At 41.6% G+C, this 23,252-nt stretch overlaps 1 protein-coding gene across 8 annotated transcripts in view; it reads right to left on the bottom strand.

Moving 5' to 3' along the window:
• Positions 1–23,252, bottom strand: part of CHCHD6 (coiled-coil-helix-coiled-coil-helix domain containing 6) — a 195,192-nt gene that overhangs the window by 76,399 nt on the left and 95,541 nt on the right. For all 8 annotated transcript variants that reach the window (XR_014522473.1, XR_014522474.1, XR_014522475.1 and 5 more), the window contains one exon: positions 11,485–11,555. Coding sequence is in view for 4 of the 8 variants with exons in the window: in XM_083489414.1 (XP_083345540.1) it covers positions 11,485–11,555 (71 nt within the window). In the remaining 4 variants the exon portion in view is untranslated. The remainder of the gene's footprint in view (positions 1–11,484; positions 11,556–23,252) is intronic.

The following is a 23,252-nucleotide window of genomic DNA, read 5'->3' as shown; positions in this document are numbered from 1 at the left end:
CCCACGATGATTCCAGCTTCAACATCAACCTTCAGCATCACCACAACTACACCCCATCTGTAAAATACATCCACCGGGGGAAGAAAGCTGTGCAAGAAAGCAAAGGGCTAGCATACAAGGGTGGTTTTAAAACACAGCTTACTAAACAGTCCTGAAAGGAAGAATTCCCAACATAAACTACTTTTCTGCTGCATAACTTCCAATCCTGTACATTCTACAGGGACCAGGGTGGGGTCTGATTTTTTATTTTTATTTTTTAGTTTACATGAGCCACAGTAAACTTCCACTTCTCCTTAGTGGTTTTCACAATTTTCGATGCCTTTTTTCAGTGCAAAATATATTTACTTTACACAGTGTCTATCTCTAACTCAGAAGATCTACCAAGCCATGTTCACGGTGGCCTTCATCAGGCGCCATAAGAGTGACCTGTTTGTACAATGTACCCTCTTTGTCACTTGTAATCTACAGCTGCAACCTTCAACTCAAATCACATCAATGGTATAAACACAGGGTGCAGGTGTTATTTGACAAACTGGGATGGTATTCAGAATAGTAGCAGGTGTTAGGGCATGTAGCACAGGCAGAAATTACAGCAGTTTAGCAGGAGCATGCTTTCTAGAAATACTTCACTGGGGCAATGCCTGTGTATGGATGGAGAAGCATTCCCCAGAAGAGTGACTGGGTTATGTTTAGGCACTTGCACGCCTAAAAATGTGCAGATTCCAAATTACTCACTCATGCATTTGTATCCCAACATGCAAAGTTAGGGGAGAGACTTATTCCTATTGTGGCACGGGCTGGGTGTTTGAGAAGCACTTTAGTTCTGCAAGGCTCAAGGGACGCTGAAGCCAAATATAGAGACTGCAGTGCTTGAAGTGCTGCACAACTGCATACTTTGTTTTAATATGGCTTGCAATGTTTTGAGGACTGAGGCTGAAGTGTGAAAATAGGTAAGCAATAAAACATGTAAATCATCCAATTGCTTTGCTGCCTTGGGGACTGGTTCAATGTAGTCCATCTGTGACTGGAAAACACCACGCTAGTCCACCTCACTATCCCCAAAATTGTTATCTATCACATCTAAGGTGCAAAAATACTCTTTGTTTTTGAGCATTTCAAACAGAAATATGTTCTTGGTGGTGCAATAGTAGCCCCCCTTTTCAGTGTTTTGTTTCCTGTTGTGGCCTTCTATAATAACCCTTGGTTGGGTTGGACCAGGAAGAGCTACTTCATTCCTAAATGGCCATTACTTAAGTATAAAAGTAAAGCTCATAAACCAAGTATTATGGAATTAGCTGTGTTTCAAAGTTTGGTCACATATTGTGGCCAAAGTATGTATTTCCAAGGTATAAAATATCATTGGGGAAAAGCCTGATTTTCCTGAAGTATGCACAGGGAGATATTTTTCTCTTTGTGAACTGAAGTCTTATTTCCCTATCAGATATTTCACTCCCCTTACAGTCTTGTTGGATACATGATGTACATCCAGCCTAGTATTTAAGAACTCACCTGGTAGTCACAGGCAAGAAGGAACTGCCTACAGGCAAGTAAGCAGGTTGGCAGAGGATGGGCAGAATATTTGATTCCCCTGCCCCGCCCCGCTCTACCCAGCACAGAGAGCAAGGAGGCTGGCAGAGGAGGGAGGAAGCCCCTTTGTCTGCACCCAACACAGAAATGCAGTAAGCTCCACTCCTCCCAGAAGACAAGGGTTTTGCCTTTTTGGCAGGAGAGTAAGTTATGTAGGCTTACTAACAAGACACTTTCCCAAGACACACTTTGGTTAATGCTACTGAGGTGGTGGTGTTTTTTTCTTTTTTCTTTTAAGACTCTTAGGCTTCTCTACTTCTTGAGGCTCCTTTTCAGTTGTGACATTCCAGCTGCAGGATGGTGGCAACCATCAAATGAATTTCCATAGAACAATTTTTTGTTTGATTGTTTAAGATCATTTTTATATAGATCACTAATACATAAAGTTTCAGAGTTGTAAACAACATAATAGAAAAGGATATAACGTAACAGAAATAAAACCTACAAATGTCTCTACGAAATCAAATAAAAAGGCAGCATTGATACTCCTAGGTTTGTCTGAATAAAAACATGCACTGGAAAAAGCCAATTTGCTGGCACATGTCAAACACCAATGTCCAGTTCATGTTACAGTTGTGCCCCACAAGACGAATGCCTCGCAAGACGGAAAACTCGCTAGATGAAAGAGTTTTCCGTTTTGGAGGTGCTTCGCAAAACGAATCTCCTATGGGCTTGCTTCACAAGACGACAATGTTTTGCGAGTTCCTGCTGGTTTCCCCCCCTCCCCCCTTTTTCTAAGCCGCTAAGCCGCTTATCGGCTGATCCGATCAGCAGATAAGCCGCTAATAGCGCTAATCCGCTTATCAGCTTATCCGATCAGCAGATAAGCCGCTAAAAGCCGCTAAAAGCGCTAATCCGCTAATCCTTCAATGGGCTTGCTTCGCAAGACGAAAAAAACCGCTAGACGAAGAGAATCACAGAACGGATTATTTTCGTCTTGCGAGGCACCACTGTACTTAAAAAAAATATCAATCCACTAGTTAGTCTAAAAATATGATTTTATCAACTACCCCCTTTACCTCCTCTTGCCAGTGCCATGTATTGTGTATCAGAATACTGCTCACCTCCTCAAAATACACTATGAGAAGAATCCATTTTACATTTCTTGTAAGTAACCTCCAGTAGGAGCTATTTTCCTGGAGCAATGAAGGCCATAATATTTGAGGCTTCATGAGACAGATGGAAAAGAAATCTCTTTTTACATACATCCAAGCAATTTTTTCATAAGTGACATTTTTGGATACTCTCAGATCCCAAAGAACAAAATTCTTCTTCTACTCTCTGTCTCTTTCAACCATCCACGGCAGGGTTAGTAGTACACAAGGGTACTTTTTTCAGTAGTAGAAATCAGCCATAATTCACTTTTTCAGCTTCATAACCTATCAAGGAGCCTTTTACCTTATGCCTGTGTGTTAAAAGTCTGTGCAATTTTCCTTTCTGTAAAAAGCCCACGGGGATACATACCACATGCCAGTTTCTCCAACATAATAATTTTAAATACTCACGCCTATTAAGTTTAAGGATCCTACAATCATTAAATGGAACTCAGAGATATGGGGTCCCATATGGAGTAAATCTCTCTGGCAGCCTATTCACTGGAACGCTGCCTTGGATTCAAGGCTGATCTCTAGTGGGACAATAAGATAAAGGGCATTCTTTAAATGAACATTGATAAAAAGTGCACAGAGTGAGTAACACCCTCAGCCAGGCGTGCAAACAACAGAGCTCTTGGTAAACAGCTTCAGAAGCTCATAAAAAGGAGTCAGGTCTCCCAGGAAAGTTATCTTTTAACAACTTTCTAATCCTCCAAACACCATCATGCTTGTGTAGCTTTACGCTTTAGAGAAAGTGTCATATCCCAACACCACACTCCTTCTTGGTGCTACCAATAATAATAATAATAATAATAATGACAATAGTGTCAAATTTCACAAAAGAAAGTTTAAAACCAGCCTTTAGAGGATACATCAGGAACACCTGCACTAAGCCTCAGCATCTTCACTGATTTTCCCTTCATTCCCGCCCTGCCACCCCTTAACAGATTCAGAGACTGTAAAAACATTTAATCCTCAGACACTAATCTAAATGTAACACTCAAAAGAAGACAAAGACGATGCAGAAGGAGGAAAAAATTGGCCACTGCCTTTTGGGAGTCTCGCTTTATCCCAGGAGCGAGCGCATTAATAGAGCTTGGAATGAAATGCCATTTTATTCCCTGTAGCGGGGAGGGGATTAACAAGTTGTCTTCTCTAAACCTAGTCTGCGTCATGGCTCTCTGAGCAGCGAGAAAAGGACAGGGAGTGAAGTAAAAGGTGGGGAGCACTGGCCTTTTATTTACACGCATCTCCTTTTGTGGATGATCACTGATGTGAAGAGTTTGCTAAACAGTGGAATGTGTGCAAGCGTGCGGTGTGCGTCTAGATCTAAGTCCCCAGCCTTTAATTCCACTGGCTGACACGTACACATACAAAATAACGCAGCCTTTGTAATAAAATAAAGCAGGCAATGCATTTTGTGGCGGTTCTCCAAGCCAACACAACATGCGCAGAACGAGGGCACAACAAGGAAGGTGGCAAAAGAGCTGCTAGTTTTCCAAGCTCTGATCAGTAAGGCTCCTGTTGCTAGGCGGCTCTTTGCTGGGAAGGACAGAGGGCTGGGTAATATCCAGCACAGAATGAAAGAGGAAATGTAGCAGGGAGGATATTTCTTAATGTGCTGCCGGCAGTTCAGATGTGAGAACGAACAGTCAAGTCACAGTGGATTGACCACCTCTGGGTCAATACTGATACCCTCCCTCCAGGTGAGGCCACAGGATGAAACGCCTACCACTGCTTTGCTATGTCGCTTGGCACAAACCAGTTCATCCCCTTTCCTGTACAGATTTCCTCTCTTCTGAGAGAAAAAGAGCCAGACTTGTCCACTAACCTCAAAGGAACATTTTTTATTGTGTGGCCTTGTTAGTGAAGTTCCGCACAACACTCTGAAATGTTGAAGTGCTGTCATAAATACCAGTTAGCATTATTCATTCAGAGGAAATAAAAAGCCCTTTAATGCACTAGGCCACTTGTGCCAGAGCTGCAGATGGTCGAGAGGACGAGAAAATGAATGGAAAGGGATGCAACAGAAGCTTAGCAATGCCAAGGAAACAGCCTCCATAATTCGTGCTTCTTCTACTCATGCTGCCATTTGGTTTCTGAAAAGCAGGAACTGCTGCTCGCAGCAGAGAAAATTCTGTGTCTCCGGCTTATCCAAACACAGCAAATGACACGCATAAAAGATGGTGTCTGGCAGAAGGTGACAAAAAACGGAAACACCTTCAATGTATATATGTAAGGGAAGGAATGAGGGTCTCGTTCTAGTAATTCACCATGAGTAATGGCAAGTGGGTGGTAACACTAGAACTGGAGAGAGAGGAAATCAATTTCCTATCACACTTTTTGTAAAAACAGCTGTGTTTATGTGAACTGAGCATAAGGCTGAGAGATAGCTCCAACTTTTCCACGGAACAAGAGACACACAGAGGGCAATTTGGTGAGCCCTTTACACTAGTACAATCTTGGAAAAACCAGTGGGATACACTATTTTAATGAGTCAACTATAGACCTCTAAGAGCCGGGTTACACTATGAGTTATCCTGAGACAGCAGCTCCTGAACGGCACTTGCTGTTTACACTTTGAAGAAGTGACTCATAAGCTGAAGAAAATTTAAAGACAGAGTCAACAAGACCAGAGGGTTTTGACTCAAATCAAGTTAATCAAAGTGTAAAGTGATGATGTAAACAGCAGCCAAGTTACGATCTGTGGTAGGTGCAGGGTGGAGTTCTCTATGACCCATCAGCAACTCTACGCAGTTAGTAAAAGCATCCAGGAACTCCTTGGCTACCAAAGAAGAGCACATAACAGAATTAATCAAGCCTGACATTTGCTATTCTCAGCCTGAATAAGTCAGACAATGGTGAGGCAATACTTAAGCATGGCCACTTCCGTAAAGTGCTCTCCAGTCCAAACAGTATTATCAGATGGTTAAGACAGGGTTTAATATTGTGCCTTGTGCCAGATTACTACTTTCCATATTTGAAGGTGTGTGTCAAAAGGTAAGAAAATGTGCATGCTGACAGCGCCTCACAAGTAATGAGCAATAACAAGATGTGCCTGTTAAGTCCTACGGATTTGCATCTCAAAAATTCACTTAAGGATGGGGAGGAGAAAGCTGCTTGCTCACTTGACCCTGCCTAAATTGTGCACAGAAGTCAGGATACACTCAAGGATGCCAAACTAAGATTTCCAACCCTGGCATTGTTTAACGACAATAAGCATTGATACGGCTCTTTTTGAATGTTCAAAGTGCTTTACAAACATATGCTTTATTAATCTTTACAACAAATCTGCAAGGTAGACCAGTATTACCACTGCTGTATTCACCCGGGGAGTGGAGGCAAAAGAGAGTGACTTGCCTAAGGGCAACCACCTACCAAGTCCATAGCAGAGCATGAGACTTTTAATCACAGGGTTGTGGGTTCGACTCCACATTGGTCAAAAATTCCTGCATTGAAGGAGGTTGGACTAGATCACCCTTTGGGTCCCTTCCAACTCTGTGAGTCAATTCTGTGACTTCCTGACTCATGGGTCTCTCAGAGCTCATACTCTTGGTCACCACTCCATCTTAAATTAGAATTTCCCTCTCCCTCAAATGTAAAACTCACCTGTTCATAACAATGAAAAAAACATTCCCCATAGAATATAAAAAGAGCCTGCTGGACCAGATGTCTGTGGGAAACCCACAAGCAGGACCCAATCACAAGAGCCCTCTCTCCTCCTATGGCTCCTAGTCACTGGTCTTCGAAAGAGCTACTGCCCCTGACCATGGAGGCAGAGCACAGCAATCATGGTCCGTAGCCACTGATAGCCATATCCCTCCATGGATTTGTCTAATCTTCTTTTGAAGTCATCCAAGTTGATGGCCATCACTGCCTCTTGCGGGAGCGAGTGCCACACTTTAACTATACGGGGTGTGAAGAAGTCCTTCCTTTTATCCGTTCCAAATCTTCCAACATTCAGCTTCATTGGGTTGTCCACAAATTTTAGTGTTATGAGAGAAGGAGGAAAGCATTTCTCTCTCCACCTTTTCCACGGCATGCATAATTTTATATAAACATACTTCTATCTTAGCACCTCTTATTCACCTTTTATCTAATCTCCACTCCCCGTATCATTTTGGTTGCCCTTTTCTGAACCTTCTCCAACTCTACCATATCCTTTTCGAGATGAGATAACCAGAACTGAGGACAGTATTCTAAATGTGGTCACAATACAGATTTGTATAACAGCATTATGAACGATCCACCTGCTGCTGCACACTGGGTCAATGTCTTCGTCAAGCTATCCACTATGACCCCTAGGTCTCATTTCTGGTCAGTCACCCCCAGCTCAGGCCCTTTAGGTGTATAAGTGGAGGAGAGGAGCTTTTTTTGCACCAAATCTCTTTCACCTGCAGCTTCTTTCTTTGTAGGAGAAAGATGCGCAAAGTAACAGCTATCTTCGGTAAGTCAACTGCCAAAACCCCACACAAAGGCCTCAGTGGGGCACCATCTGGAAATATAATGATGGAATTAAAGAATGAGTTGGCAGTGCAAAACAATGAAGTGAGAATAATTACAATGTGGTATTAAGTGAAATGGAAAGCATTGTTCAGGGGCACGCAGTAGAGAAGGAGCATGTAACAACTTCAGCCAAAAACAAATAGAGCAGGGTGCGGCGGAGGATGCTTCCTAAAACCTTGCTTGAAATATTCTGGCTAAAACAACCAGGATGGAATTAACAGCAGTCTTGACTTTTTGAAGAATGCCTCATAATACAAGAGGCGAATGTGTGCCGCTGGTCCCTATCCAGTAAAAAAAATGTGGAGGGATAGGATGAAGCCCCAAAAGGAATGCACTGAAGATAAAGGAAATATTGGCACAACTAAAAACAAGAAATATAGGACACAACCGCTGATCTTAATCTCTTCCTGCAGGAAATCCCAAAGAACCTGCATATTTCTAATTATTGCTTTCTTGCCAACTAGAAACATAGTTCTGGAAACATATTTGGCTTTGATATCATCTTCCTGTGTTCTAAGACAACTGAAGAAAAGGCTGTCATAACTTAATTACTGCTTTCCAACTTTTGAAATATTTATTCCAACAGCAACTTATTTTTAAGAGAATGTACTCTACAAATATATGCAGCATGTTGGCAACTCTGTTTTTGTTGTTGTTTGCTTGATTTGGTTTGGTTGTTTTTTTTTATGGAACAGCAACATGCCCATGCCTGTTGACAGTTGTTGCAGCAAACTCAAAAGTGAGACTTTTAAGAAGTCAGCACCAATAAGCAGCAAATGCAGTACAAGTAGTAGACATATACCACGCTGCAACCATCCACATTATTGTTTGTCTGTATGGGAAACCTGTCCATCTCTGCTTTATGAGACATATTGCCCAAAGTGTCCCAGGTTCCATATATATATATGGGATAGCTCCGCCAGTAGACTTGTAATCTCATGGTCATGGGTTCGAGCCTCATGTTGGGCAAAAAAATTCCAGCGTGATTGAGGGTTAGGCAAGGTGACCCTCAGAGTCCCTTCCAATTCTACCATTCTATGATTCTAAATGTATAAAACAAAGCATGCCATTACACCATATAAGACTAGAGTGCTCCGTTATAGATCCCATTTAGTTATCCAGCATCGAGATCCAATGCATTCCGAGAAGAACAGATCAATAACAAAATGTTCTGCCTTCTACTTATTGTTCCAAATAAAAGTGTACTGCAGTGGCATTAGCATACCAGTGTCTTTCTTATCAGCAAAAGAAACAAAATCATGTCATACTGCATAAAAATAATCAATTTGTGACTGGCCTCTAAGAATTCAAAACTGATGTGTTACCTTTTCCATTACTACAACATAGCATAGTTTTTTCCCTACCAATTACCCATTTTTAAGGCAGGCATGTTTCCAATGCTGGGATGTGGTGAGCCATGCTGCCACAAGCACAAACTATACTACCTCTTGGGGGGAGAATCTGAGTTTACATCAGAAAACAAAGAGAACAACCATAATATTGGACCCACTGCTGCTATGTGCTTTGTAATGTTACCAATCTCTTTTAGGAAGTCTTTCCAAAACCCTTCTACCACTGGGTAGAAGTTGCCAATATGTTCCTTTTGAACTGTCACATCTCCAACTATCTGCTGATCCCTTCCCCATCATCCTTGCTGGTTGAACCAGAATGTATCATCACTTTTGTAGTTTTTTTTTTGAAAGTTATCACTTGTATGAGCAGATAATGCCCCCCCGCCCAAAAAATGGGCTCTTGTGTATCATTTTCCCTATATCTGTCTTTTCCATGGGTTTGATATTTCTTAATCTGATCATAGTAACATCTATCTAGAGGTAGTTTATTTTTGAGACCATGCCATTGAAGCTTTTCTTAACAGCCAGGTAAACCTTTCAAATGGTATTACTGTCCTGGTGGCCTGCTTTTTAGTAAGATGCCTTTGGGATTAATAGAGGTATTTAATAGATGTTTTTGTGATAAAATGTCAAGCATCATGCAGTTCTAGCCAATCTGCTGGTGTATCTTGTAATTTGTGCCTCATTTTGTCTTCTGACAGGGGTCTTCCTTACAAAATAATAATAATCTCCTAATCAATATAGTTCCTGCACCTTCCATCTTGCAAAGCATTTTTCTTTTTATCTTAGCTATATTCCCAAATAAATTCCAACTTAGAACGGATAAGCAGCTAACTCCTAAACTACAGAGGTCAACTCATCTTTGTTAATTGGTCTTCAGTGCCCATTATTTTCTGATCTTTCCTGGGAGGAAATCATCAAAGCCCTCTCAATGCAAGGAGCTGAGAAGGCAGCTCCCTAAGCATCATCTCTTACGCCTTGGAGATTCAAAGTCTTCTCTAGACTGCTCTGCAACACCCATACTCACATGTAACCTGTGGAAAACCCAGCAGAAGCCTTCTGTGCCAAATTTTAAATGCCTGCTGAAAACTATCTGACTTTTGTCATCACTCCCCCTGGGTATCTCATCGTAGTATTCGGTTGCTTACTAGTGTGGATTATTATATCTGCTCTAGCATTGTCAACAAAAAAGAATCCTCGAAAGGAAGAATTCATTTGTTTATTAAAACATGGGGAATACTATGCTAGACATCTCCATCCTATAAATGGATTTAGAAACATGTATTAAAGTGACAAAAGGAGGCATAAAATATCATATACATATTGGCTTCAAGATAAAAATACTATTTTAAGAAATGTAGCACATGCTCTGTTAATTAACACCTAACGTCTAATTTGTCATCATTTATTTGCCTGTTGCACAAAAAAGCAACTCTTAATCATCTAATTGATATATTTGCTTCAAGGGCCATTGCACACAATATGGCCCAATTATACACATTTTCTAATGCAGGTACATTTTGCAGGTTGCCTCAGCCAACTGGGAGCGCCTCGCAATGTGTCAGAAGCATGTTAAAATGCATGTTTCTTTCAAGCACTATATATTATTGACTTTTGTGTATACGCTAAACATGTACAATGTACTGCAATTCTTATGCATTGTCCTTTAAATTTCACGGAATGTATTAACTTAACCCTTCCGTTTACGAAAGAAGAAGAAGAAGAAGAAGAGTTTGGATTTGATATCCCGCCTTTCACTCCCTTTAAGGATTCTCAAAGCGGCTCACATTCTCCTTTCCCTTCCTCCCCCACAACAAACACTCTGTGAGGTGAGTGGGGCTGAGAGACTTCAGAGAAGTGGGACTAGCCCAAGGTCACCCAGCAGCTGCATGTGGAGGAGCGGAGACGCAAACCCGGTTCACCAGATTACGAGACTCTTAACCACTACACCACACTGGCTCACAAAGCAGTGTGTGTGTGTGTGTGTGTGTGTGTGCGCGCGCGCACGCATATATGTGTGTGTGTGTGTGTGTGTGTGTGTGTGTGTGTGTGTGAAGGTAAAGGGACCCCTGACCATTAGGTCCAGTCGTGGACGACTCTGGGGTTGCGGTGCTCATCTCGCTTTCTTGGCCGAGGGAGCCGGCGTACAGCTTCCAGGTCATGTGGCCAGTATGACTAAGCCGCTTCTGGTGAACCAGGGCAGCGCACGAAAACGCCGTTTACCTTCCCACCACAGCAGTACCTATTTATCTACTTGCACTTTGACGCGCTTTCAAACTGCTAGGTTGGCAGGAGCAGGGACCAAGCAACGGGAGCTCACCCCATCGCGGGGATTCGAACCGCCGGCCTTCTGATCGACAAGCCCTAGGCTCTGTGGTTTAACCCACAGCGCCACCCGCGTCCCATACACACACACACACACACACACACACACACACACACCAATAGCTATTTGGCTTATAGTGGAAATGTAGATTTCAATGCTTCAGGGCTTCCTATAGCTCAGGTCATGTTCATATACTCCTCCTTAACTCTAAGAGAAATGCCTCCCTGACTGCAGCAGCATACTTTCCCCATATGGCAACTACAAAAATATTTGTATTTCTGGTCTGTCAGACTTGGCTCCTATCAGGTTTGGGGCAGGGTAGAAAGCAAAGTTGAGGAAGGAGCTAAAGCCAGGCAATGGACAGAGCTGCACAATCCTGGCCTAAGATGGAGCAGAACCCCTGTCCTTCTAAAGTGAGAGGAAGTGTGACCTGGATGCACAGTATCTACTCTGCTCTACTATGACACTTCTTGGCTGGTTTCCATGTAATTCCCTACTTTGGCCAAAACTGGGTGGAAGAATGCAAAGTGAATCCCCCTCAGGACCACATTGAGCCAGCTTCTTCTGGAAAAATAATATTGTTTTTAATCTGTCGATGGAATAACAATTGCATTCTTACCTGATCTGATCTTCTGCATTGGTAACTGCCTCATTGTATTGATCCAAGGTCATCTTGTAGATTTCAGAATTCTGAAAGTTTAAAAAGGCATCACCCAGCATTACAAATTAATGTTTGTTAAGCAGCATAGTCCAGTACAAAGGCTCTTAAACTGATAAAGGCAAGCTGGACATATGCTATACATTAAAGCACCAAAAGGGAGGGGTAACAGGGATGAAAATGCTTGCAAAAATAAAGGATTCTGAAGCTCATCATCATTTACACCCTACTTACATCAAGCCATGCTCTGAGGGTTTGCCGGGAGTGAAACATACCTGCTCTGGACAGCAACCACACCAGAACTTGCTGTCAATGTCGATCAGCTGATCAGCGCTGACAGCAAGCCTCACTCACAAAAAATAGTTGGGATCACACTTTAAGGTTCCCAATTGTTCCTTTGGAGCAGGAGGGTGTGGTTTGTGAAAACAGCCTCATGGGCCAAATTTGACCCAAAAGCCAAAGATTTTACACCCCTGTTATAAACAATCTCTTGACAGCATCCTACATTTACTTTGATTAAACTCCACCTGAACTCAGACACCACAGCAACTTTTCAAATATAGTAACTTCACTTTGTGAAGTAAAGCAATGTATGAAAATTTATCCAATTCAGGAGAAAGCTGATCTTCCCTAGCCTTCCTAAATAAGTCTTAAGACTGCAAATAATGCACAAGATATTCATTGCTTTATACTTCAGTTGTAAACTGGGACTAAAGTTGTATGCCCCAGGCACTATGCAACCTAAACAACTTTGAACAATTATTTCATTCCACCAACCCACTGGGGAAAGGAATCATTTCCCAACTATATTGTCTACCCTTCCCTTATTTCTTTAATACTAAAATGGGGGGGGGGAGATTTTGGAGAAGAACTAGAGGAACAACTTTGGAATTGTTTTTTGTTTGGATCTATCTCAAATAGGAATTGAGAAAATGCTCTAAACATACACCGCTGGTATATGTGCCCAACAAGATTGAATAAAATTAACAGCAATACATCCAAACTCCGCTGGTGGGAATGTACTTTGAGGTGTTTTTGAGGAGACCCAAGGGCATTTTATGCTGTCTAGTGAGGAGCAATGAGTGTAAAACAAATTCTCTCACCTGGTGGCAGTGACAGGTTTAACAGGAAGGAAGAGCAGACAGTGGGGTACACTCTTGCCTGGAACTCCCTTCCTCCCCACATCGTAAGATGCAGAGAAGATGGGGTGCCATAACACCATCTTACTCAATGGGCTGGTAATGTTCTTTACAAGGCTCTTGTGAGGAGAAAAATGGAAAGAAAACAAATCATGTACACCACCCTAGCTTCTTGAAGGAAAGGTGGAAGACAAATGTGAGAATGAAGTCCTATTAAAGAACAGTTCCACACATACAGCAAATTGTGCTTGTTATGGATTATCTGCAGCAAATATACAGTGTATATGACAGGCGCACATCCCAAATATCCAGATATAAACACTGATGAACCTTGGCCCAAACATGATTGTCACATAAAGCATGGAACGATTCCTAGCCCTTTCATCTATGCAACATAAGCAAATGGCATATGGACACATTTCCTCTGTAAACTTGCTGATTAACAGTGAGAGGCTAAATAGATAAACACAAATCTAAATAATCAATTCAAATAAAACAGTGTGTGACAGAATTTTTTTACTGTGTAATTCCCTTTCTGGAGGATCCTTGCCCTTTTCAGATTGTATCATGATTCTCTCTGGTGTTATTTTCCTTCCATTTCCTCAGGACAGCAGCTGAAACAAAGTTTTATTCCTGCATTTACTTTTATCCTCCAGCAATGTCTAGCCACAAAGCTTAGGGAAAATGGAACTTAAACAGAAAAAAGACCACTTGTTATGCTTACAATCTTGCCCCTTCTCAGATAGATTTGTATTTCTGTGCACTTCCCTACCACTTTCCTTGCAGAGTTCATAAATTAACAGGTTCATATAAGCATGCTTTGATATTCCTTTCAAATTTGCTATATGAAAGCATCATTGTTAGATGTATCTTTATGCATGACACAAAGAAGCCCAGCAGGGAATTGTTTTCACAGGTTTGCAATAAAAAAAAACTCTTTCAGGAACTGACAAATTGCAGATGAGGCTTCACCTCAAAATGTCAGCTATCTGTCAGTCTGTCTGTCTATCGATGTGTGTTACATAATGGTTAATTTTATTTCACTTTAGAACTTTAAAACACTCTGTCCTCTCCCTCTCTCAGGTCACCAGCTTGGAATGCAGATTTTAATAGCACCTTCCCTCCCACCTGCACTGCACAGCCCTGCAACTCCCTGCTGTTCCTCACTTGCCTCTGAAAAACCCAAAGACCTGTGCCTCCATTAATTAAAATTGCCATTAAAAATTAAATATTGTGAATAAGTAGGTGTGAGCATTATCTCCATGGGTTTCATAAATCTCACTGTTTCTCCAATTACTTCTCAAGCAATTTTCATATTTCATACTGTCTGATTTCTCATAGGACCTGGATTTGCAAGATCAAAACGATGACAAAAAGTAGAAAAAAGCAAGCAAGAGCGGAAGGTAGCAAAATGAAACATTTTGCAGGCAACAGGAAGGAGCCCCATCAAATTCTATTAGCCAGCAGTGATCTGCAACGAAGGAGCAGCAGGAATGGAAAATAAGAACAAATATGTTGTACATAAGGCTCAGCATGAAGCTGGGATTTAACCCTAACCCTAAGACTGAAAACATAAAAAGAAATTGATTAACAGGGATGTTTTCCAGGTGTGTTTTATAAAATGATTACAGAAGAATCTTTGGCTATAGTAAACACATCAACAAGAGGGCAGTACTTTAGTGACAAGTTTGTTAAAAAAAAACATGCACACAAGGCTATCATCATGTATTTATCCATCAGCTACTCAAAACAACATGATAAAATCAAAGTTCACTATCAAAACCCCAATACAATGCAATACAGTACAAAGCTACAACTTAAAAGTCAGAAGTAATTAAACTTCTTACTTTCAACAATAAAAAGAAATACAGGCTAGAGTGTCTTACAAAAACTGATTAGAGTCTAGTGGAACAAAAGTAGTTGTAATGGCTGGCAAGTCTGTTTTGGGAGTGTGTTTCCACTCCCTACCAAGAATGTCCTACTCTATTGCATTAGCAGATTGTGCCCTCCCTTCAAGTCACTTGAAGAGCATATTTTCATCCTTGGTTCTAAGAACACAGGATACAATTTCTCCACGAAGACCTTCTTTGTGCACTTTCCTGTTGCTCCTCAAAGCTGTGGAACAGCTTTGCCCTCTCTAAACACCAAGCCAGGCTTCTCTGTCAAACAGCTCCACTTCTACAAAACTTCTACTTGGAGAAGGAAACTGAGCTTCACCTTTCCTTCACCATTACCAGTTAAGCTTCCCTTTAAGACCAGGCGCTTCCTAGACACCATACTGGCCACAGCAGTCCTTCCTCGAGACTTGTAGTCCATCAGAGCAACCAGTTAGGAAGAGGATGCCTCAATAAGTCTTTAGTTGGATTTTAATCATTTATCTTAAGTGTGTCTATGCAATTTCCCTTTGGACCTGGGACTACAGATTTCAAGCATGGTTAGCTGCTCGTCAACTTTGCTAATAACTTCCAGCAGATAAGTCTGAAATAAACTGAAAGATCTAAGGACCAGCCAGTTGATTGTAAGTGTCAGATATTGAATACAAGGCCTGAAATCTGAGATTATAGGCATGTGCTTAATTTAATGTTTTTTTCTAAGCAAACTCTTATTAGCATAAATTTACAGGAGCAGAAGGAAAAGGATTTGATGTCCAGGATTTTATAGCAATTCATATGCTGCCATTTTAATGAACGCTGGAGCGGCTCCGAAGTCTGAATACACAGCAAAAATGCAATGTGTGAAGTAGCAATGCAGTGATTTCACCTACTGAGAGGCACGCATGCTGTATTCTTCCTGTAGGCAGCTGCTGGAGCAAATTTTCCATCTGGAAAAAAACTGCACTTAACATCAGGCACTTTTAAAAAGTGTTATGAAAATAGTAACTGCAGTGTTTCATATAAGGTGGGAAAGCTGTGACTATTCCTGCATTATGCTGTGCAGATATGTGCTCCCCCAAAGAAATATAACTGATATTTTTGATGGGGAATGCCAAAAATACACAAGCTATGCAGGACATATGCCTGTTCAGTTCTGTAACATGCACAAATTATAGGAGAAACTGTATAGGGGGTGGGTGGGGGGCTGGATTAAATCCTCAAACCCCACCTCCAGCTCTCCTCAGTTTTAGGCAAAGTATGCAATTCAAGGATCATTTAATCATCATTGAGGGGCTGGACTTTAGGTACCTTACAATTCTGTAGAATCTGTGATTCTATGGAACAGGAGATATGTGGAACTACTTTTCCAGCTCATCACAAAGGCTGCTTCATTTCACTTGCCTAAACTACACATTGGTCTAGGTGAGATATAAGATGCCTGACTGAAAAACACGGAAGAGAAAGACAAAAACCAGAAATTAATCATTTTTAGGAAAAAGGTCCTTTCCTGGTGTTAAAACAGCAGCAAGGGGGGTAGAGGTGAAAATACCTCAACAACCATATTAGGCTGAGAACTGGGTCAATGGATCAAAAGCTGCTTGCTTGTTTGTTTTTTTAAAGGAAAGACAGAACAATCGCAAGTTATATTGAGGTATGTTGACATAGCGGTGCCTAGAACCTTGTCAGTGGTCATAGCGCTGAAAGATACAAAGAGGATTAATGGCTGTTGAAACATTGCCAGCCTAGATGAATGCTAGCGATCCCCGTGATGAAACAGAGCAGACCAACAGAGGAGGCCTTGACAAATGCTGCAGATGACAGCTGCAGGATTACATGGTGCAATCTGCCTAGCACCTGACAGGAGCATCACTTAGAATCCCTCCTCCCTTGTTGCTGCGAGTTCTCTCCTGCGTTCAGAACGGGAGCCCATATCCTGCTGGAAGGAATGTGCATCCCACAATGCATGTAAAAAGGCAATAACACCACATTTTTTGCACCATGCAACAAAACAAAAGGGAAAAGGCAGCAAAAGGAAAGGGAATTAAGCACCGGCTACCTCTGTTGCGAGACTCTCCTGTAAGGGTTCTTTGGGCCGCCCAGTACTAACCAGGGCTATTTAAATTGGAAATTAAGAGCCCTTATGACCTTGCACATCTGTCGCTCTCTTCCACTTTGACACGGAAAACTAGTGGGATAAATATAGCAGTATTTCAGGAAACACAAATATCATTCATTGAAAAACAAAGCTAGGACAAAGCCTCAGCAGCAGCAAATGCAAAATGCAGCTGCCATTATCCTTTTGGGGTGCCTACTGCAAGGAGGATTTGTGTTCAAATTCCAGAGGACTAACTAGGCTTACCCGTTTGTTATTTCAATGTGCTGTTTGCCTCTTGCAGTCATATAAAGTTTATTTTTAAAAAACTAAAAAAACATCCACAGCAACATGGGAACCTGCGTATGCATCCTAAACCTCCTTGATGATTTTCAGTTAATCGGTTAAGATGCGCAAGATGACGATCCTCTACAATGTAGCTTTCTGGACAAATTACACGTTGGAATCACTCCCCGCGTTCACTAATGTTTTAGAACACAATCCCGTGCCTTGAGTATCCTGAACACAAGGGAGTTTCTACCCATTTATAATACGTTGATGATTCTGTTGATTTTATATCAAAAGTGTGTGTAAATAAACATTTCAAAGCTGTGAAATAAGGCTCTCAAGGCAGTTATTATTGGTATTAAATGTAATATATACCAAGTCTCTCAATGTAGCTATTATTAACAACAGTAATTCATCTAGAATTGTTAAAATGCAGTATGCTTTACAATCACTAACTCCCATAAAGAATCTGGTGTGCGTATTATTACTACTCACTTGCAGCTGAGGAACTTAGCCAAGATCATGACTTGACCAAGAAGGCTTGGTTCAACATTCAAGCACAGGCCTGACAAACTTGACCTCTGAAGCCAAGCATGACCCAGCAGCTGTAGGTGCTTAACAGTTTCCCTCTTCACTTTTTCAGGCTCTCAAATGCAAAGTCAGGAGGTTTATCAAGCCCTTCATGGGCCCCCACTGGATGGCTGAGATCAGCTTGATGGGTCATAAGTTGTGCAAGCCTGCAATCTGTGCTTCTACAACCGTGGTTCCCAACATGGGGCACATGCCCCACGGGGGGGGGGGTTGATTTTTGAGGGGGGCAATTTGAGAATGAGTTATCAACAGTGAATTTTTCTGCATTTCTTATACTTCTAGGGGCCTCATATATAGTGTATAAATATATATTGTGACATACACATTTTTAAAGTTAAAATCAGCTTGTTTAGACCACGTTAATGGCCTTTTAGGCTTCTTCCATGTGAACAGGAGTTCACTTTTTGAATAATAAGAATTATATGTCACGGGGGGGGGGCACCAGGATTCTAGAGATGCTTAGGTGGCGCATGGCCAAAAAAAGGTTGGGAACCACTGTTCTACAAGTACTCTAGTGTGGTAATGCTCACTACTATTCTGATTTCCATGTCCTTTTTAGACGATCCCTTTCCCTACGCTGGGAGCCATGTCAAGGACTCTAGAGCTAAAACTCTGTTCTTTGATGCAGGTGGATGAAATGGAGCGTACTGGAGTGAAGAAAGAAGGGTAGGGGTGTTAGATTTCCACATATTTTCTGAACAATGCTATTCAGGGTCAGCTTGACCACAAGCATCAAAAGATCAGTTACTTAAGGTACAGTGAATCATAGAATCATAGAGTTGGAAGAGACCACAAGGGCCATCGAGTCCGTTCTGGAACGGAAGCCGTTCCAGAGCCCCGTTCACATCCTGAAGCGAACGCAACCCGCATCTGCGCATGCACGAGCAGCGAAAGTAACGTGTTCCATTACTTTTGGGTTCCCATGGAGCATAACCTGAAAACACTCAACCTGAAGTGACTTCAACCCGAGGTATGACTGTATTTGCACAAGACCTTTTATACAGTTATTTCTCAGTGCGGTTCACTATCTAGCAGCACCTACCCACAAGCTAGAAACGATTCTCATTTTTCTTCAAACTGGCACATTCAGTGCAGCTGCCACACATGCAACCTGGGATTGGACGAGGGCGCAGGTACTAGTTTTAAAAAATTGTGGATGTCATTTATTAAAGTCATGCAACACATGCGGACATTTTCTGCAGTGATAGTAGTACCAAATCTGTCTAAATAGTAGGACCCCGTCTAACTAGATCGCTAATCTAGTAAGCTCAGAAGGTTGTCTGAAGCCGATGTTGATAGAGGCTTCATACTTCTCTTTGGAGTGCTCTAGAGGTATGTGCCCCCAAATGGCTATCTCCAAAGTTCTTATACTCTCTGTTATTTTATTCCCTAGCATAAATTGCTGAAGATTATGTCGCTGGGTAAGTTGGCTGTTATTTAACAGCAGCAGCAGCAGCAGCAGCAGCAACCACAACATAGCCATTAAGATTTCTAAATGAAGTCCTGGTAGCCCTGTTCAGGGATGGGCTTACCCATCCCCTCACTCCTTCAATGCATGCAGTGAAGCCAAGTGTGGAATGTGACCATTCTGCTCATTCCCTTGTCTGCGAAACTGCAAAACCATAAATGCTGAATTAGAATTCACTTCAGAGAAGAGAGAGATAGCTGCAATGCTAGGGGGAAAAGGGGTATGTCTCTCTGGGTGAAATCTTTTCACATTTCCTGGTTCATGAAAGGGGACAGCAGCAGAATAAGAGCCCCCTAAATCAGAATTGGTGTTTGGTACTAGCAGGAGGATAAGAACAATATCCACAACAGATGAGTAGCAAAAGTAGAGGAGGACATAAAACACAGAGGTGCCTGGTGGTGGTGAATACTCATCAGGAGCAGAGGAAACCAAGGTCTACATTACATGCATCCAGGTAAGCGAAAAAACCTGTGACCAACTGCTTTCCATGATGGGCTGTGAGCAGAAGTAGAATACAAAAGTTCCCAGACTGTGGCATGCCCCTTCCTACTGTAGAATCCAGGGAAATCCAACCTCTTTCCAGCACCCCATCCAATTCTCCAGCAGACGTACTGAATAAACTACTGACCTTTCTGACTGCACAGGTGGACAGCAGAAAAGGGTTTACCATTTTACTGTCAGTTGTGCAAGCCACCAACACCATCAAAGGTGAAATTACATCCAGTTGCTCTGAATATAACCGGTTATAATTGACTTCTTGATCTGAGAATGTTGTAACTGAATTTTTTCATTCCCGTTTAGCAAAAATGAACCCAATAATGATATCTAACATATTGACAGCAGCAAAATTGATTGTTGCTAAAAACCTGAGGGGGCGGGGTTTGAAATAAAAGGACACAGAAGTGCACAGCCCAATGATAAAAATTAATAATATCATGAGGTTGAGAGACAGTATACCAGGATCCTAAATTTGTGAAAGAGTCCTTTTACTAAATATTAGAGAAGAGATTAATAGGTATTCATGCTTTAGTACTCTTAACAATTTAACTACTTTAGCTTTAATAATTCTGTATATACTATATATGAAGTTCTGATGTGAAATATCTAGAGTATTTACTATCCTGCTGATCTTGTATTTAAACAACATCCATATTCCTGCTCCTTCCTCAATTTGTACAAATGTGGCCTAAAACCTTTAGGGGGTGAGGAACTTGAAACATTACTGTTGCAATAAGAATTGTTTTACAACTCTCCGTTAATTTTTTTGTACATTTTAAATGCAGCTTTTAAAACATTTAGACTTATTTATTTTTATGAACATGGTGCCTTCAAGGACACAGAAACACAAAGCTGTACAATATACAATAGTTGACAGAGGATCGACACTTGAAATGTTAAAAATCCAGCTCCACCCCCAACATGCCTACAAAAGCCAGCAATGTTTTGTGAACAATGGCAATTCATGATGGATCAAGGAAGAAAAGGAGCTGTATGTCATTCTATTAATTATTCTGAAGTCAGGCACACACCGTTTGTCAATGCCTGCATTAAAGAAGGGTAGGTAACATCTCAAACAGGGGTGGGGAACCTGTGGTCCCCCAGATGTTGTTGAACTTATATCTCCCATCCCCATTGACTATGTTATCTAGGGCTGGTGGGAGTTGGACAGCAAGAACATCTAGACCAGAGCTTTTCAAACTGTGTGTTGCGTGAACGCTCTCCACGCCAGAAAGGGGTTAGTTTAACATCCAGTTTGCTAGCAAAACTGAATTACTGCGTCACGAAATGATGTATGTCTAAAAAGTGTGTCACCAACATGGACAATTTGGAAAGCTCTGATCTAGAGAGCCATGGTTTCCCCCATCCTTGATCTTAGAAAGTAGAAACAAAGGGAATGAAAGATAACTCAAATGTGTGAGGAATACACAAAGAGACAGCTGAGCACAAGGCCAGCTAACATTAGGAAAGAGAATAAGAAGGAAACTATTTAAAGTGATTGTTAAAAAGTAAACCATGGCCCAAAGTGCCATCCACCCCGCTTCATTTTTATTATCCAGACGACTGCAAATTACTCAGTTGTGCAGCACCCAGCCAGTCAAGCTTTGCTAAATAACCCTGGTAAGGGCAGGGCTGACTGAGAAACAGCCAAACAAACAATTATGAGATGTCCCAGACAAGATCAAGGGAAATGTGGCAAACCTCTCAGGTTATACATGCAGCCTGTTACAGTTTCCCCTCAGCACACCAGCAAAGCGGCAAGCACTGCTTCTAAAACTTCTGATATTCAAAGGCTCATTTGGTTGACAGGAAGCCTGTGGATTTGTGGACAGATTGTCACACAAACTGTCAAGTTTTTAGAGAAATGATCAGACCTTCTTTTGCCTGCGTTACGGAGCACATCAAAGGCACATAAGACAAACCAGACGCAGACTGCATGGATCTAACTGGGAGGTGGGTGTACATATTCAGAACAGGGTGGTGTGCAACGGAGGAGGAGTAAGACAAAGAGTTTTGAGGGAGCTCTATAGAAACATGAGTAATAAGGGCTGAAAGTTCCAGAAACCTGACAGATTCAGGCAGCCACTTCCATCTCTCTCTCTCTCTCTCTCTCTCACACACACACACACACACACACACCAAGGGCAAAGAAAAGAAAATTATAAATGAAGCAATTTATTTTTTTCACTACTTCTCGATTCCTTTCAGCTATTTGGGAAGATAACTTGTCTGTCAGGAAAAGTGTTCTCTCTCTCTCTCTCTCTCTCTCTCTCACTCACACACACACAAACACACACAAAACCTGCAGGTGCTTTTTTCCCATTCACTCTGCTGTGGGGGAAAAACATGGCCTAGAACAGTGATTTCACTGGTGAGCGCAGCTTGGATGTTGGGTCAACAAAACATGAGGTGTTCAAAAGAGTCTCATTAGAAGGATGGGTGGAATTGAAAGCCTGCCTCAGATCAGGAAGTATTCTGTCAGCTGGACTCCTTACTCAAATGCTTGGGGATGGCTAGATAACTGGTCACTTCTAGGATGCGAGAGCCAAAATTCATGGGATGCTCCCCATACGCACTGGAGCATTGGCTATTATACATAAAACAGCTGCTATGCAGAAGCCATTTTAAAATGGCCTGCTGTGAAAATTGCTGTGATCCAGCCAAGCCATTCATGTGCAGCAGACGGCCATGCGACTGGGCAATTTTCTTTACATTACTGCAAAGCTGTAAGAGATTGGAGGGGTGGGGATAGGGAGCTGCGACACAGAGAGAGAAAGAAAGCTTGCTGCATAGGAGGGAGCTGCCATGGGGGGCAATTTAAAATTAGCCTCCATGGGGCATTACATTGTATGTGCTATGTGAGCGGAGAAATCATTTGGAACCAGTGGGTTCCAAACCTCCCTGGCATACTTTGGGATAAATGCTAGGAGGAATTTGGGCTCTGCCTCCTGGCCCTTGGAAATTCTAACCAGGCAAAATGGAAATCCAGCATTCCCTTGAACAAAACTCCTGTCTCAAACAGAAAGGTACTTCATCCACAGAAGCAAGGGACTCATTTAAACAAAAGAAATATAGCAACACCTTCATATTGACCATTCTCAGTAAATTTCTGGTTTCTGCAACAAGTTGGAAGGATGGAGGAACAAATACTGCCTATTTCTAATGTAAAGGGATAAATAAATAAATACCGCCCTTAATTGTGCACTATAAAGACTATGCAGTGGGATATCAAAGCTGTGAGAATGGACTATATTTATTTAAAGACATTTATATGTTGTCTCTCTGAGTAATACCCACCAAGGCAGATTACATATTTAAAAAGAAAATCAAAAATACATTATCAACAATACAGTGGTACCTTGGTTCTCAAACGCCTTGGTTCCCAAACACTGAAAACCTGGAAGTAAGTTTTCAAACATTTTTCGGAAACCAAACGTCTGATGCACCTGTTGGCTATTGTTTCCAGGGCACCTGCACCAATCAGAAGCTGCGCCTTGGATTCTGAACATTTTGGAAGTCAAACGGAATTTCGGAACAGATTGTTTGGTGCTTCTGTTTTTGCTATTTATTTTGCGTTTTTGTTTTTGAGACTTTTTCGGTTAATTTATTTTTGTGACTGTGTGGAACCCAGTTCAGCTACTGATTGATTGATTGTGTGACTGTGGAAATGGATAAAAGCCCCATTCAAACAATGACTATCATCAGTGTGGGTAAGAAAAAAAAGTAATTTTAATTTTTATCATCTACAATACTGTCTTCTTTATTTTATACATTGATAA

Source organism: Podarcis liolepis (assembly GCF_965112155.1).
Source record: "Podarcis liolepis genome assembly, chromosome: 2".
Taxonomy (NCBI): domain Eukaryota; kingdom Metazoa; phylum Chordata; class Lepidosauria; order Squamata; family Lacertidae; genus Podarcis; species Podarcis liolepis.
The sequence above is the reverse complement of the archived record's forward strand: the minus strand, read 5'-3'. Positions and strand labels throughout refer to the sequence as shown.